An 18,304-nucleotide genomic window follows, 5' to 3' on the forward strand; every position below is an offset into this window, starting at 1 on the left:
AATAGGCTCCAATATCTTCCCAACCACAGAAGTCAGGCTAACTGGCCCACAATTTCCTGTCTTTTGCCTCCGTTCCTTCTGAAAGAGTGGAGTGACATTTGCAATTTTCCAATTCTTTGGAACCAATCCAGAATCTAGTGATTCTTTGAAGATCATTACTAATTCCTCTACCATCTCTTTAACTACCTCTTTCAGAACCCTGATGTGTAGTCCAACTGGCCCAGCTGAGTAATCTACCTTCAGATCTTCAGCTTTCCGATCACCTTCTCTGTAGTAATAGCAACTACACTTACATCTGCCTCCTGACACATTTCAATTTCTGGCATACAGCTAGTGTCTTCCACAGTGAAGACTGATGAAAAATACGTAATAATTTTGTCCACCATATCTTTGTCCTTTATTTCTACCTCTCATATGTCATTCTGCAGTGGTCCAATATCCATCTCAGCTCTCTTTTACTCTTTAAATAACTGAAAAATCTTGTGGTATCCACTTTTACATTATTGGCTAGCTTACCTTCAAATTTCATCTTTTCTTTCCTTATGGCTTTTTTAGTTGCCTTCTTTCATTTTTAAAAGCTTCCCAATTCTCTGATTTCCCACTCAATTTTGCACTAATACATGCCCTCTCGTTTACTCTTTGCTTTTACTGCTCCTCACCTGGATCCATCAAATGCTTGCTTGTTCTCACTCCATGCCTTCCCTTCACCTTTTAATCTGGCCATCTCCCCTTTACCTTTCAGTCCAGATGAATGGTCACAACCCTTCATAGATGCTGCCTAGCCCTTGGCATTCTCCCAGCATCTCATGTATTCTTCCTTCCCATCAAAGCTATATTGGTTAACATCACTGTGCAGTGATGAAAAAGCTCATGAGTTTAACAGCAGATTGTCTGCACCCTTTCTGCACCCATTGCTCATTACCTTCTTTCACCCTACAATTTGCTTCCATTGCCAAATAAATGGGGCCCATCTTTTAGAAACTGACTGAAAAGCATTGACTGATTAGAAGAAACACCAACCAAAATTGTATTTATAAATCTTTTGTAGCTATGAGGGAAGTATTTGCTTTTCTGGTTCTACGGTGGTAGTGACTTTACACTTGTCACACCCCCCCCCCCCCCACCACCCACCAAATTTCCAGATCTCCACTGCCCACAAAGAGGGCATAAGCTTCCTAATGATGTAAAACCCGTATTCATTCTGAGACAAGGAATTAAGAATATTCTCTATTCATCCTCTTGCTGCACCCTTATGTTTGGGTTCTGGTTTTGAAGTCAAAGCTATTATTAGCAGTTAAGTAACTAATTGAATCAACACATAATATTCAACAACATTAGGATCCTCTTCAAATTATTTGATCAAAACTGTTACACATATACAATCTTTAATTTTAATCTATCGATTGGCTTTATTTTAATTCAGGTAGCAGTTATAAAATGTTATGTATGGTTTATACAATCTATAAAATGATGATAGTTGCTTCTGCAGGACCTTTTTTAGGATAATAGATTCCTTTCATTTAATGATTGTTGCATTTACTTATGCAACATAATTTGATAAGAACATTTACCTGTGAATATATTAAATGAATTCAAAGATTAAATCTTAAGTTTAATAGGAACTTCTCTCATTACATGACTTATAAGGTATAATGTTGTACTGTTTAATGACTCTGGGTTAAAATAAGTTCGCCAATTTTTGATATTTCACGATGCAGTTCAAGTTCGTGTATGTGAATGAACCTGTGTCTATAGACTGCCAACAAATCTCTTCCAGAGTACGCCATGTGTAAGTCTGGTTAATGAGCATGCTGAGCTGCTAAGCTCCTTACTTCTGCGCCATTCTCAATGATGAAAGAAAGTCAATTTAGATAAAATCTGTGCAAAACTAATCTGGAGTAATTGCTGTTCAGTCAGTGGGGTGCATAAGGGGCCCTTAAACCAAATGAGTAAGTGTAAGGAAATTGAGTGCATTCTATCAGTAAACTTAAGGGCCATAGTTTTATCTGGTTACATATGTTTAGTGTTTATGAAAGTTAGATTAGCATTGGTACAATAATCATAAGCTCCAGAATCATGCTATGCTCCTTTGAGAACCGCTGTTGCACAAAGTAGGCTGCTGCAAAAGACCAAAAGTCACAGATTATTGTTTATTGAAAGTCAATTCTGGAAAAAAGACTGTTGAATGACACAGAGGATTTAAAGAAAACTGAGCACGGAACTCCAGGTCATGACCAGTATTAGTCAGGCATGAAGAGTTTTCAGATGAGGTAGCCATTTTCTAAATATCAATTCATATAAAAGTTAACAAGGAGTATAAACAATAAAGAGTTACATATTGTGAATCAAACAGTCCACATAGGAACTATAACTCAAAATGGTCACTTCCTTTACTTTTTACTCACAGTGGAGTCAGTAGTGACAATTTACAATGTGCCCTGCGAAACTCATCAATTAGTCTGCGATTTCCTCTCCATGGCCAAGAACAAGAGCAATAATATCATTGGAATCCCAACGGCTCTAAGTTCCCTTTTAAATCTAACGCTGTCCTGCTCTAACCCGCTACTCTCTAATATCACTGTGTGAGCCATAAATACTGCAGTGATTTAAGATGGGCATTATACTTAAGGATGCTAGAAAGTGGTCTTTTACAGGGAACTCTTCATAGTTACAGTTATTTGTAGTTTACATTAATGACTTGGACTAAGGAACAAATAAAAAAAGTATGCAGAGGATACAAATCTGAAGGATATAGAAAAAGAAAAAAAATCAACTGAGTAAAGAGTAATAAAAAATGCAAACTGAGCAGTTAACTGAGAAATGATCTTTAATACAAAGAAATTTGGCATGATGCATTTTGGTTAAAAAAAAAGTAGAAACTGAAATAAATTGAAATGGGAGAAATGCAATTCAGTGGTAGATTTATATACCAAAGAATCTGCTGGAGAATCTCAGTCGGTCAAGCGCATCCATGGGATGAAAGTTCGGAATGAAACCCTGTATTAGCAGTAGGTTTATAAATGAACAGACATTAAAAGCAGGAGCAGAGGTTAAAAAAACAATTAAAATTTCTAACACCACACACAGAGTTATCATCGAGAGATAGATTTTAAAAGAAATGACAGTGAATTTTTGTGTACCTAATCTGGGCTGTGCCCTGAGTACTGTGAAGTTTGAATGTCTATACCAAACAACAACATAGAAAGTATAAAAAAAAATTCCAAGGATTATACCAGATCAGAAAGATTACATCTACCAGCCAAGTTAAAAACAAGATGGGCTTTGATCTTCAGAAAACCTGCCATAGGACTTTATGATTTGTTGACTGGGCTGAGGTGCAGAAAATTCTTCAAGTGTGATATTATTCAAAATTAGAGGCAACAAGTAAATGTTCTTTTCTAATTGAACTTATTAGAAAATATCAAGAAAATTCTTTACTCTGAGAGAAGTTAAAAACTGGAACTCAATTCGAAGTATGTGATTGAGGCATAGATGCTTTCAAAAAGGTGGCACATAGGGGAAAAAGGTGAAGCAAAGATATTGGAAAATGCTCAGGACCAGCAGACTGAATGAGAGGACAAAGCCCATATGGTCCATTTATATGTTCTAAGCTTTGTATCCTGCATATACTATGAGAAGAGCACTGGAACTCACAATAATATCTCTCTATATGGCTCAGCCACAGATTTTTCTTCAGTTACTATCCTCTGGGACATCTTGCATGTTGTGGTATACTGGCAATGTTCTAGAGATGGAAGCTTGATTTCTATCATTCACCCATCTAAGTCTGAACAACATGTCCCAGAGCTGCTGTAATTGTGGTGTGAATGTCTAACAAGATGCTCTGCAAGAACTCTACTAGGTGGTACAGAATTGTAGCTGGTATATCTGCTGTCTCACTGTACCAGAGGCACAGGGTCCTTCCTGAGCTTTGTCACTGTGTGTGGAGTTTCGGTTGCCATTTCTCAAAGACATGTAGCTTGGTACAAGAGTCACAGCGAGTCAGAGAGGCATACAGGAATACAGGCCCAACCAGCTGGCCGTGGAGTTCACTCAACCAGTCCCAATTTCCTGTGTTTGGCCCTTATGCCTCCAAGGCCCATCCATCCATGTCTCTGTCCAAGTGCTCTCAAGTGAGGCCTCTGTACCTGTCTCAAGCCCTTCCAATTCATTGGCCACCATAACTTACCCCTAGAATATAGGTGACTGAAAGAACCTGGAGGGAGTAAATAAGAATTTGTGGGTGGCATGGTAACATCACTGTTATCAAAATGCTATTGTAGTGCCAGTGCCTGGGTTCCATACTGCCACAGTCTGTAAGGAGCTTGTACCTTCGCCCATGAACATGTGGGCTTCCTTCAGGTGCTTCAGTTTCCTCCCATATTCCTATGGGTTAATAGGCTAGTTGGTCATATGGCTGGCACAGGTTCATTGGGCTGGAAGGGCCTATCACCGTGCCTGATCTAAGAATAAGGGGAAGATAAAAAGTGAAATTGATATAGGATTACTGGAACCGGATGTTTGGTGATCAGTGCCAACTCAGTTGCCATGCTGCATCTCTCCCACAGTCCAAAGACGTAACAGTTGGTAACTTCATTGGTCATTGTAAATTGTCCCGCAGTTACACTAATATTAAATTGGGGGATTGCTGGTCTGTTTGGCTGGAGGGCCTATTCTGCACAGAATCCCAATAAATAAATAAATGACCTGAACATTCCCTCGTTTGTTTCGCCCTTCAGCAGTAGAGAGCATCTGCAATCTCTGAATTTAGTCACGCTTGGCAGTTTCAAGGATCATAATCATCAGTCATTTTATCTGCACTGTTTATTAAATTGGTGACTGGAGCAACTACTCCAGAGATAGTTCTAAACTGGCTTTAAATTGATAGCTTTCCCAAAGTATACTGTTTAGCAATTCTATTTTAGTTTACTATGATATTATTCATTGTCTGTAGCATTAATGCTAAATCTGGTCCCTTCTTAAATAGATTTCAAAATTAACTGTAACCAGGTAAGCAAGATTTAGTGTGACTTCCACATTAACACATTAAATCTTAACCAGCGTAGCTTCCTGCAAAACACTCACAATTTATCACAGCTATTGCCACAATGGTACACATCAATCAAAGAATATCGATACATCATAACAGTCCTGGAGGAGAAATGGAGGTGAAAAGACAGGGATAGACCATCAAGGTTCTCTTGCAAAGACTTTGGGGCTGGATTGTGTTTAAACTGGTGTACTATCTACATTCAGTGCCTGTGCTATTCCCTCAGCTCCTCATGTTATACAGTCCAATCAATCTGACTGTAGGCTTGAATTCCACAAGCATCCTGTCAAATATAGCAGGTTCCACAAGATGATAGGGCTCTGCATTCAGAACAGCGGGAAACCTTTTCTTTGAATTGGGTGGGTTTAGTGGCAGAGCAAGTGGTCAAAAGCTCATCACCTTTCTATGTTGGAATGCTCTACTAAGGCAGTCAGAGTTTAATGGACATGCAAGGAGAATGTCTTTGGCAGTTCACTATGAGCCACCAGGGTTAACTCTGATTTGGTCTGCTGAAGAGCTGGATAAATGAACCAAGCAACACTTGAAATACACCTAAACATAAAACTCAGTTGTCTTGTGCTCTTTGTAGCAGTGACAGCTAAACAACAGCTTTGAGAAAAGCAACACATACAAAATGATGGTGGCCAGGCAGCATCTATCGGAAGAAGCACAGTCAACGTTTCGGGCCGAGACCCTTTGTCAGCTTTGAGAAAATGTGAGTTTCATTTTATGCTGTGAAGGCTTCAAACATGAGTTGCCCGATGACTGATTTCATCTGATGTGTATCTTCAAATGGAAGCGTATTGAATGAGTTATCATTGATATCACTTGGAAAGGATCATCAACACAATCGCTTTAGATTATATTTTGTTTCTTACAGAACTGAAAAAAAAGACTATACAATCCTAACACGAGGAAATCTGCAGATGCTGGAAATTCAATCAACACACACAAAATGCTGGTGGAATGTTGCAGGCCAGGCAGCATCTATAGGGAGAAGCACTGTCAACGTTTCAGGCCGAGACACTTCGTCAGGACTAACTGAAAGGAAAGATAGTAAGAGATTTTAAAGTAGGAAGGGGAGGAGAAAATGCGAAATGATAGGAGAAGACCGGAGGGGGTGGGGTGAAGCTGAGAGCTGGAAAGGTGATTGGCAAAAGGGATACAGAGCTGGAGAAGGGAAAGGATCATGGGACGGGAGGCCTAGGGAGAAAGAAAGGGGGAGGGGAGCACCAGAGGGAGATGGAGAACAGGCAGAATGATGGGCAGAAAGAGAAAGCAAAAAAAGGGAGGGGAAAAAAACTAAATATATCAGGGATGGGGTTAGAAGGGGAGGAGCGGCTAAGATGAAGCCACACTCAGGTTGGAGGAACAACACCTTATATACTGGCTGGGTAGCCTCCAACCTGATGGCATGAACATTGACTTCTTTAACTTCCGTTAATGCCCCTCCTCCCCTTCTAACACCATCCCTGATATGTTTAGGTTTTATCCCCCTCCCTTTTTTTTCTTTCTCTCTCTGCCCATCACTCTGCCTGTTCTCCATCTCCCTCTGATGCTCCCCTCCCCCTTTCTTTCTCCCTAGGCCTCCCGTCCCATGATCCTTTCCCTTATCTAGCTCTGTATCCCTTTTGCCAATCACCTTTCTGGCTCTCAGCTTCAACCCACCCCCTCCGGTCTTCTCCTATCATTTCGTATTTTCCCCTCCCCCTCTTACTTCCAAATCTCTTACTATCTTTCCTTTCAGTTAGTCATGACGAAGGGTCTAGGCCCGAAACGTCAACAGTGCTTCTCCCTATAGATGCTGCCTGACCTGCTGTGTTCCACCAGCATTTTGTGTGTGTTACAATACAATCCTATTTGCAAATGGCAATTTTTTTAACCTATACACATTCCTATGAATAAATACCACAACAGAAGGATAATTATTGTGTTAGAGTATAATTGACATACAAAAATAGAAATGGCGATTGTTGCTTTCCAAGAGGTGCTAAAATGCCATCACAAAATGAAGCAATAAAATTACACAATTTTATGCCAAACTTTAAGATCACTAGCCACCTCAACAGACATGTGACATGAAGACGAACATGGAATCACATACGCATACAAACACATGCTAATGCCGCACTGCACTCACTAGGACTGAGTGGATCAACTGTTCCAATGCTGCCACAGAAAGGGAATTGATGTAGGTTATCCTCAATCCTGAGGGGCCTCCTAAAAAGAAGTCTCGGCAGATAACTTTCTGAAAGGTGGAAGGATATTACAATCTTGACTTGAATCAGCTGATGATGGGCACAATCCTCACACTGAATAATAATAGTACGATTCCAGGATTTAGGCCGGATGATTTGGAGAAATATTTTTATATCCCACCACAGGAATTTAAGTTCAATTAGTTAAATAAAGCTTAAATATAAAATTAGTAATATAACTGGTGGTGATGAAAGCACCAGTTTGTCTTAAAACTTACCTGGTTCAATTATGTCCTTTAGGGAAGCACAATTTTAGCTTTTATTCTGTGTGATAGGGACTATCACAGTGTAACTCTTAATTAACCCTCTGAAACTGTGCAGCAAGCCAATGAAGTATACTAAGATGTGACAAAAAATCTATAATAAAAATGAAACTAGATGGACTACCCAGACACAATAAGGACAAATACATGCCAAGAGATCTTCCAGCTAACATCTGGGGATGTGCCAAGGTTAGGAGAACCGTACAGTAATGCAAAAGCTTGATACTGGTATAGAGTGGGAAGAAATTTGTACTGAAATACAACTTCAGTAGTTAACAGCTTTCCTCAGCTGATGAATCCATGCTTATAATGTTATCCAGAACTTGGAAAAAGCATGAAGATACTAACAGCACCAAAAGTTCCCCGGACGGATCGGGGGACCGAGGGAGGCGAGGAAAATATGGAGCAGGGTGTCGACAGCTCACACGGTTTTTAACCTTTTACTTTCAACTTGGGTATATATTTCTCCAGCAATAGCTGGTAATACAAATTTTTGTATCAAAGCAATATTGTTTTCGAACATTTAATTGCTTTATTCTCATGTTTTTGTTTTACATATATATGTATGTATGTAGGACTATTGAAACTTCAAAGAACAAATTAATTATCATTGAGAATTTTTTTAATTCAGATCACAAAATAAATGAAGGCGCTTTAGAAAGAAGAAATATTTCTGACTTTTCTATTAAAGAATTTCAGCAATCTTTTAGCTTTGAGCTCTTTTGATTATTCCTTAAAAAACCTAGGATTCCCCAATTGATTTGCTTCTTAAGAAATGGTAAGTATAGGGAAATTAAGAGCAGTCAGTGGATTAAATTGCATGCCAGTGTACTCTGACCTTGATGCCATTTCCAAAATTGCTAATGCAAGGCACCCCATAGATTAATTTATTACAGATTCAGCATAAATCTACAGGAGAATGCTTTAGTGGCCTAAATGGAGTTTGGTTCTATTCTGTTTCTCTTTTGAAATTGGCTAAATATTAATTGTTTTATTTAATTATCTTAAAGGTTAATAATACTAAGATACAAATATAATGTCTTCAGACAAATAGGGCGTTAATAGAAGGCCAAAAGAAGCACATTGCATATCTGCACTACATTAGTACAAATTTCCAGCAAAAATAAAGATTAATTTGCGCCATGGCTGTTTAAGACTTTTCTTGGAAATGCGTCTGTAAAATGTTGTACATTTCCAGAGTATGCACGAATTGCTTGCAGTCTGGAATTCTTTATCAAAGCATCATGACAGATCTAACTCAACTTACTACAGTGGGCTCTCTAATTAATTCCAGGTGCTGGAATTGAGAAAAGGCTAGTTGAGAGAACAGATTTTCTTAAAAAAATAAACAAATTTACCTTGCAAAATTTTGATAGCTTTGGGACCACTTTAAATTGAATCGCAAGATTCTTACTGTTAATCAACATGATAAATAAGAAGAAAAATCTGAAAAAAACCTTCACAATTACAGAGTAGCTAACTGTACAATTTAAATTTTTCATTGCTATTAAGCCAATTATGCCACTCAGTTGTACAATTTGAAGTCTTTTAAACAAATATGTTTGTATTAAACTTGACAAGTAGAGGAGTTTGACTTTTGATAGAAAGAAAGAATCATGTTACTATAGGATCATAATATACAGAAATGGTAGGTTAATTATTATTTTAAACTGAAAAGGTCATTAAACTTCTTCTCTTTCAGTTATATGATATTTAAAGTGCTATTGAATTGGACATCCTAACTCTATGCTGCAGAGATTTTGTTTCCTCTTACTTATCCGCTCTTTGGCCATACGTCAAACATCCTCCTTAACCACATGAAGCCAGCCATCTGATCCGAGCTTACAAATCACACCTCAAGTAAGACTGGTGCATGCCAGGAAGAGTTCCTTTCTCTTGTTTACTCTGAACAGTGCCTTTGCTGTCTGCTGCAGCTGTTGTACTTACTTTCTCCCATTCTTCAACGTGCCAGCTGTAAAGCAAACATACTCCACTTTGACAGGGTTGAACTGAAGCAGGTTTAGTGGATTGACTGCACTGCGAATCTTCAATGCTTTGATTTGAGATCTGGCACAAGACGGCTCGTTGCTGAATTCCACTTCCACATAAGGCCGAACACTGTAGGATTGGCAGAGGTAAGTAGCTGTTTGAAACTTCTTGTATTTCAGTACAAGTTTAATTTTAACTTGTTTTTGATGAATTTCATATCTAGATTCCGTCCTTTTAGAAACTAAAATTTTCACTTATGTTTCTTGAGTGTACTGACATTTCACATCTGAACAACTAAACCACAGCCTGACATAGTCACCACTGTCTGGAAAACATAACTAACAAAATTCATGCACTATTTACAAAAGCAAATAATATGAAAAGCCTGACCATAATTTATCTGCAAATAATTAAATTGTATCTTGAAGAAATTTCTGATTAATTATCTATATTTTCTCATCTTATGCACACATTCACAATACAACCTCATTATTTTACATTACAAAGTTCATTATTTATAATATTTTGTCTTAATTGGAAACCTTGGGCTTTTGAGCTATGCATAGAGTGCAATCTGTAAAAATCAACAAGGTAAACTCTGTGATGTTAACTATGTACTTCAAAATGAATTAAACTAATGGATATTAGCATAACTTGCATCAATATTTTAAGAGCACTTATTTAAACTACATCAGCAACTTGCAAACAGTGCTGTAATTTATAGCTGTCTGGAATCTGGGAGCTTTGCCCAGAGCTTGGGGGGGGGGAGGGTAAAAATACTTCATGGTCTTTCAGCCATGGCAGTGAAAAATATTTCTGAAGTAGAAGTTTTTTAAGCATTATAAATATATGACATATATATATATAAAATACTCTATAACTGTTTTGAAGAATCCAAACGAAAGCAAATTGTTCCTAAATCTACAATTAGGTCACGACTATAAACTCTCTAATTTGGTAAAATCAACTGAATGTAATGTGGTCTGATGAGAAGTATAGCAACAGCTTGGTTTTAATAACAGATTAGCTTTCATAGTAACTTTGCCTTAAAACTATATGAACTGCACATCAGATAATGTTCATTTTTTCTCAAACGCCTGAGCAGCACATGTTCTTTTAGAAAGGTTAAAATAGTGCATTATAAACGTATAACGTTACTGATTTGATCAGAACCAGATTTGAAGCAGCACATCCAATTCAAAGTGGAACAGATATTTAACTATTCATACGAGAACCTGTTTCCATTTTTATCTTCATAATCCACTTCAATTTGAAATCTACTATCAAAATGATGTCAATGTACAACTCTGAATTAAGTATTTGCTAAAAATACTTTCTTAATATTGTCCAAGATAAAATAGTAGCTAATTTCTTTGAATATTCATGAAAAATATATTTTTAGAATATTTAATGATCTAAGTGCCTGTTCTTGGATGAAATTGATGAATAATATTTGAAAAAATGAAAATCACTGCTTTTCAAAACTAACACCAGCTCTTGGTTGCTCAATTAAATCTTAAAGAAGAATCGAACTAAAGGCACACAAACTGTGTGTGGCAGAGATTGAACACCTATGAGAGGCTGATTCGATTCTTCGGTTTCTATGTTTCAGTATTGAAAGATATATTGACAGCTTTGAAAATAATCAATACTATGCCTGAATGCGTTTTGTTCAATGGGGAGTGCAGTTCTATTCACAGTAATTATGAATATACAGGGCCATTCAGAACTAATCCATGCCTTTTGAAACATACATCAACTATTTTAGTGTAGACCAAAAAACAGCATACAGTAGGCCTAACACAAGGAAATCTGCAGATGCTGGAAATTCAAACAACACACACAAAATGCTGCTGGAACACAGCAGGCCAGGCAGCATCTATAGGGAGAAGTACCATCGACTTTTCGGACCGAGACCATTCAACAGGACTACAGTAGGCCTACAGTTTTCCAGAACGTCCACTTTACTCAATTCATGCGTTTAAAATACATGTTAGTCTGCTGGTCATCAGAGAAATTGTATCATAAGAAAGTTTTAAATGCTAAATAATATACTACAAACAAAGTAGAAAAGGAAATTAAAGATGTTCTGTCGACTCATTGAAGTAAATGATTATTAGAGGTGCAGGGGTTTAGATATGATCAAAAATGATTTTTTATGCAGACAGAAGGCATGATTGAGAGTACTATATCAGTATCATGGTAAATGTGGGAAGTTCTGGGACAACAGATGAAATTAATGAAAATAATAGGGAAGCTTTTGTAAGAGTAGCACAATTTAAAGGATGTTTGGTCATTTAATCTGGACGGACCATATCCCAGGTTACTGAGGGAAGTAAGTATAAGGTGTTGGCCACAATCTTTTGGTGATTTTGGGAGGTAGGGCTGGAGCCAGAAAACTGCAAACGTTACAACCACTTCAAATAAAGGGGAGAAAAATAAAGCTGAAAAATACAGCTCAGTTTATCACTGGCAATGGGAGTATATTATGAAATAATAATTTGGGAGAACAAAATAATAAAGAATAACATCATGGATTTAAGGGTAAGTAGTTTTTGATACAGTTGATGAGGTAGATGAGAACCGTTGATATCATGCATTTGCATTAATGGATTCCACTGTAGGTACAGGTGCTGTTAGCAAAACTGAAGCAATAGGGTATAAAGCAAATGAGGGCTGGAATCAGAGTTGAAATGACTGTCATTTTGTAGTCTGGAGAAGTATTCAGTGGATTCTGATTTCATAGCGTTTTATTTAGTGTCACTTTGGAAATCTGAGCACACACCTCCAAGCTCAATTTTGTTGCATCTTGACGTGATCTCTGTGGAGTAATACTTCCCATGTATCTGAAGTGTTAAAAGAGCAAAATGGGGCAGATTGTGTTAGGATGTACTATTGTCACAGGGTCATGTTGGCTAATAGCAGTAACAGGGTAAATGCTGGAATATAATATTTATGCATGTAATAAAAAACTCTTTTAAAGAATAACAGGATTTTTCAGACAAAGATTTTTTTCCCCATTTGGGGATATGGGTGTTCCTGTCAAGGTTAGCATTAATTGCCCATCCATAATTGCCCTTGAAAAGTTAGTAAGTCTGCCTTCCTGAACAATTGCTGTTTTCTGATGAAGATATTTCCACAGACCTGTCAGCAAGAGAGTTCCATAATTCAGACAGACTGATAATGAAGGAATTGGTGATGTTGTAGCGGTGTGCTACATGCAGCGCTAAAATTACGACACGGAGTCGGTAACTGCAGTCGAAGGAAAAACTTTATTCGAAATCTTCGGCCTCACTTTTAAGCCTCCCTCAACCTGCCCCCCGTGGCGCAGAGGCTCCAAAGCTCTGTGCTCGCAAACCCCCGTAGGTTATCTAATTGTGAGCCAGTTCGGATGTGCCAGGAAATGGGTCGCCACAATGTAATGTATTTCCAGGTTAAGAGAGTGCATGACTTAAATAGGATACTGCCATTGAAGGTGATCTAAAGTGCCTGTTGTCCCTGTTGTTTTTGGTGGTAGAGGTTGTGGGTTGTCAGAGTAGCCTAGGGAATCAATGAAGTGCATTTTGTAAATGGTACACACTGTGCTCACTGTGTGACTATGATGGAGGGAATGAACACTTTAGCTGGTTGAAAGGGCACCATTCAGGTGGTTTTGGCCTGGATGGAGTGGAGCTTCAATCAAGTAGGCAAGAGAATAGAATCCTATTTGTTGCAAACATCTGTCTTCTGACTAATTTATGTGGCTGGTCTGGTTGAGGATTTGGTCAATTATGAGGATTTCTTGATGAAAGTAACACTGACTTAAAAACTGACCCTCTCTGGCACTTTTGCTGAGCAATGTATCTATCTATCCTTGCCTCGGCATTTTCTGTGCCTTCCTCCATGAGTCATGGACTCCATTTGCCAAGGAGTTTCAGATGTAACTTAACATGCCACAAACATCCATGAACATCCCACATCTGACTTGATAGAAAGGAGAAAACTGATTGTTGAAGTGGTTGGAGATGTTGAGCATAGGACATTGCTTAGAGAAACTCTTCTTGTGATGTCCTAATGCCAGATTATTTTGAACTTCACAACCCCAATTATCTGTCTTTTGCGACATAACATTCCAGATTGGAATGTTTTCCCTCTGGTGCTCATGCCCATGAACTGCAGCTTTAGCAGGGCACCCAGATGCCACATTTGGCCAAGTGTTGCCTTCACTTCAAGGACAGGCATTCTCATCTCTAGAATTCACCTCTTTTGGTCTGTAATGAGTTCTGGAGTTGAGTGATCATGGGGAAGCCGACATTGGCAAGTAGGTTGTTCCAGAGTAAATGTTGCTTGATGAAAGTAAAATCAAGTTTGACTAACCTAATGTGTTTCTTTGAGGATATGAATAGTAAATAAGATCAGGGAGAACCAAAGGACTTTGTATTTTCAATGAGTTTTCAATTAAGTTCCACACAGGAGGTTGGTAGGCGAGCATAGTACACGTGGAAATAGGGAAATCTTATTGACATGGATTAAGAATTGGTTAACAGCAAAGAATGGGGATAAATAAATCTTTCTCATGTTGGCAAGCTGTTACTGGTGGGATACTACTGGAACTGGTGCTTTGGCCTTAGGTATTCACAAATGACATCATGATTTTGCTGAGGGGGATAAATATCATATTTTATGTATGCAGATGTTACAAAATTGTGAGTTGGGAGGAGGATACATGGGAATACAAACTAGGGGAGTGAGTGGGCAAGAACAGAGCAGATGCAACAAAATGTAGCAAAATACGTGCTGATCCACTTTGTTGCACAAATCAGAAATGCAGAGCATTTTTATTATGGTGAGACAGCGTTGATGTTCAAAGGCACCTGGGAGTTCTTGGACACAAATCACTGTATGCCAACATACAGGTGTGGCAAGTAATTTGGAAGGCAAATAGTATGTTGGACTACATTAGAAGAGGTTTTAAGTACAGGTATCTTATAGCAGCATGACTGATTTGGTCTCCTTACATCAAAATAAATATACTTGCCATAGAGAAGGTAAGGTGAAGATTCAGCATGTTGATTCTAGTGATGCTTGGTCAAACTGGGCCCGCTTTGTCTAGAGTGGAGTGTGACAGATACTTATAGAGTTCTTTCAGGGAATGAAGGATTATGGAGTACCAGGGATCAGCATCTCTGAATAACGGATATAAACTATAATTAGATCTGAAATGAAGAGCAATTTCTTCACACAGAGGTTGGGGAACTGTTGGGATTCCCTACCGCAAAGAGCTTTTGAGGCTTTGCCACTGAGTTAATACAAAGCAGGGATTCAATATATTTCTCAATATTAATGAATGGGATGTGGTAGCAGTGCAGGAATATTACATTCTTAAATCATGGGATGGTAGGTTCAAAGGTCAAATAGCCTACTCTTGCTCCAATTATTGAGCTGCTGAATAGGAAGGACCATTTCTTGCAACAATAAGGGCCTTGATCTCTGAAACCCACCCAGTAATTCCCAGTACTCAAACCCTATTCACTCAATCTTCAATCCCCTGTCACTTATCTCAGTACCAGTCTCCATACAAAAAGTAAGACCGAAGATCAATTTCATGTAAATGTCTTGAGGAGCAAGGTCACAAACCCTCTGCATTTCAACACCTAGCAGATCAAAACACTCCACTACTTCAGCTCTGATACATTTTCCTCACCCCTTTACCCTGCCACAAGTCTCTGAGGCCTCTGTGTTTTCCTAGAACAAGCATATACTATAAGGCTTCCAGCTGTTAGAAGACCCAATGCCCCAAAATTAAAGAAGATGTGCAACTGAATCTTTCACATTTTAGATGAGCAACAACCTTTTGGTAATGACATCCTGGGCTTTGTCAAAAAAATGCAGAGTACAAAAACTAATAAGTTTAGCTAATGCTGCATAAAACAACTGCTTAGCCACAGCTAAATCTGTGTCCAGTTCGGTGCATTTGAATTTAGGAAAGTGTTGAAAGTTTCTGATTGGGTACAGAGACGATTTCTTGGATTGTCTCCAAGGATGAGGGACTGTAGCTACACAATGATTAGAGAAGCTGTGGTTCTTTTACAGATTTGTTTAAAATCACAAGAAGATTGTGTGGAATACAAAAATAGAAACAGATGAAGGTCTGAGGCACTGATATGAGGTGAATAGCATGAATCACAGGAGTCATGAGGTTTTATGCAACAAATGGTTAGTATTATAATCTACTGCTTTATAAATGATAGATTAATATTTGCATGAGAAATTAAATTGCCATGACATGGTACAATTTCAGAGTGTAGGTACAAGATTAATGGGCTGCATGGCCTTCCAGATACCATCTAACTCTATAGTTTTATGTGGGATTAAACTCAAATTTCATTCTACACAAATTAAGATGGACATAAACATGGAAAACTCTAAGAGATTAAAAATGAGAAAGTGCAGCAGCATGTTAATAATGTAAAAATTAGCACTGGTTTGAGCAGCAGCATTTTCAGTGGGAACTCTCATTGAAATTTCTTCCAGAGCTAACTTAATAATGCTGGAATATGGAGATCAGTATAAAATGATGCAACTGTTGCATTAGTTATAAGGGCCTAGAGGGTGTGAGTCTGCCTCTGATATATTGAACTTCTCTCCAGGCCATTTCCCCCCACCTGATGCTCTTCATCCTTTATTATTATTTTAACAGCATTGTATTAGGTCAAGACTTTTTAAAAACTAAGGGGATTGGTGGAATGGGAATTGAGGGAGAATTTGGAGTCAAGGCAAAAACTCACACACTCAGCAATTCAGAACCAGCTCCTTCCCCTCTGCCATCTGATTTCTGAATGGATAATCAAACCATGAACAGCACCTCACTTCTTTTTTTGCCCAACTTGTTTAATTTAACTATTTAATATGCTATATGCATATACTTACTTCAGTATTTTTTCTTTATTATTATGTATTGCAATATAATGCTGCTGCAAAGACAACAAATTTCACAACATACTGTATGCCGGTGATATTAAACCTGGTTCTGATTCCGAACTGTGATCTTACTGAAAGGTAGTGCAGGTTTGAAAAGTTCTCATTATTGGCAGCTAATCATCGCAGTCCCTGGACATTGCTATAACAGAACTTCTGCAGGAGCAACCGTTTTCAGTTGTTTCACCAGGAACTTCCAAGATCTGTATCTGTATGCAACAAAATCTGGATAATAATTACGTCTGAAATTTTATGGAACACTTAGCATGAGTACTAGTAATGATTGCCTCCAGATCTGTAGATGTGAACTTCCCACTATTCTGGATATTTACAAAGACTGATGTGTAAAAAGGGCCCAAAGGATCTTTGGGGACCAAAGTCACCCCAGCCACAAATTGTTCCAGCTGCTACCATCTGGGAAATGGTATCGCAGCATAAAAGCCAGGACCAACAAGCTCCAGGACAGCTTCTTCCACCAGGTCATCAGACTGCTTAACTCATGCCGACACAACTGTATTTCTATGTTATATTGACCATCCTGTTGTACAAACTATTTATTATAAATTGCACATTGCACATTTAGACGGAGACGTAATGTAAAGATTTATACTCCTCATGTATATTAAGGACGTAAGAAATAAAGTCAATTTAATTCAAGAATAAGGATGAAGGACGAGGAAGATTTTAAAAAAGAAAGAAGAACAGACAAATGGCCCTTTAAGCCTGCTCTATCTTTCAGTAAGCTCACAGCTTTGCTGTGTCAATAGCCCACTTTTGCACTCATTTTCTATGTCAACCAGTTATGTTAGTTTCCAAAAGTCTCTCAACCCAATTTTGAATGGAATCTATGAATCAACATCAATAGCTTTCCATTATCTAAATTTCATGGGTTTACAACCCTTTACACTCTTCAGAGAACAATCTTCTCATGACAGGACTCCTTCTTATAAATCTATTCTGCACTATCTCCAAGGCCATTATACACTTACTCAATCATTAAGAACAAAACTGTATACATTATTTCAATATGGTCTCTTCAAAGTCCTACACAATGGCTGACAAATTTTCTTATTTTATTCTCCAACCTTCGCAATTCTAACATACCCTTTTCTCATTATAGAGTCTTAGAACACTACAGCACAGAAATAGGTCCTTCAGCCCACCTAGTCCATGCCAAATAACTAATCTGCCTAATCCCATCGACGTACACCCGGATCACAGCCCTCCATACTTCTCACATCCAGGTACCTATCCAAATTAGGGAAGCTTTCCTGAACACATTTGACAAACTCTTTCCTATCCTTTTATAGTATGGGAGTCCAAGTCAAAACATATAAAGTTAAAATCACCTACTATCACAACCTTATGTCTCTTGCAAGTCTATGTTCTCTCTACAAATTTGCTTCCCTAAATCCTGCAGACTGTTGGGTGGTCTATAATATAATGGCATTAACATGGTCTTTCTTTTCTTATTCCTCAGTTCTACCCATAAACCAGATGAGCTCTCCTGTCTGAGCTGCACTGTGACAAGTTCCCTGACTAGTAATGCAACCCCTCACCCTTTAATCCCTTCCGCTCCATAATGTCTAAAATGACGGAAGCCCAGAACATTGAGCTGTTAGTCTTACGCATTCGACAGCCAAGTCTCACTACTGGGGTTACAGTATCATAATTCCACATGCTGATCCATTCCCCAAGCTCATCCATTTTCCTGCAATACTCCTTGCACTGAAATATATACAGCTCAGAGCATTAGTCCCACTACGGTCAATCTTTTGATTACTGAT

General features: G+C 38.3%; 1 protein-coding gene and 1 long non-coding RNA gene across 11 annotated transcripts in view; one reads left to right on the forward strand and one right to left on the reverse strand.

Annotated features, from left to right (window-relative positions):
* LOC132377844 (A disintegrin and metalloproteinase with thrombospondin motifs 9-like) overlaps nt 1–18,304 on the reverse strand; it is a 249,369-nt gene that overhangs the window by 50,548 nt on the left and 180,517 nt on the right. Inside the window, exon 30 of one of the 2 annotated variants that reach the window (XM_059944271.1) lies at nt 9,519–9,689. The exons of the other annotated variant lie outside the window; for it this stretch is intronic. Within the exon in view, the coding sequence (XP_059800254.1) occupies nt 9,519–9,689 (171 nt within the window). The remainder of the gene's footprint in view (nt 1–9,518; nt 9,690–18,304) is intronic. 2 annotated transcript variants of the gene reach the window in all.
* Nucleotides 9,569–18,304, forward strand: part of LOC132377845 (uncharacterized) — a 51,389-nt gene continuing 42,653 nt past the window's right edge. For 8 of the 9 annotated variants that reach the window (XR_009506797.1, XR_009506798.1, XR_009506790.1 and 5 more), the window contains exons 1-2: nt 9,575–9,706; nt 15,633–15,755. This is a non-coding gene — a long non-coding RNA (uncharacterized LOC132377845). Of the gene's footprint in view, nt 9,707–15,632; nt 15,756–18,304 lie in introns of all 9 variants that reach the window. The other variant, XR_009506791.1, reaches the window with a different exon arrangement.

The sequence above is a fragment of the Hypanus sabinus genome, chromosome 19 (assembly GCF_030144855.1).
Source record: "Hypanus sabinus isolate sHypSab1 chromosome 19, sHypSab1.hap1, whole genome shotgun sequence".
Lineage (NCBI taxonomy): Eukaryota > Metazoa > Chordata > Chondrichthyes > Myliobatiformes > Dasyatidae > Hypanus > Hypanus sabinus.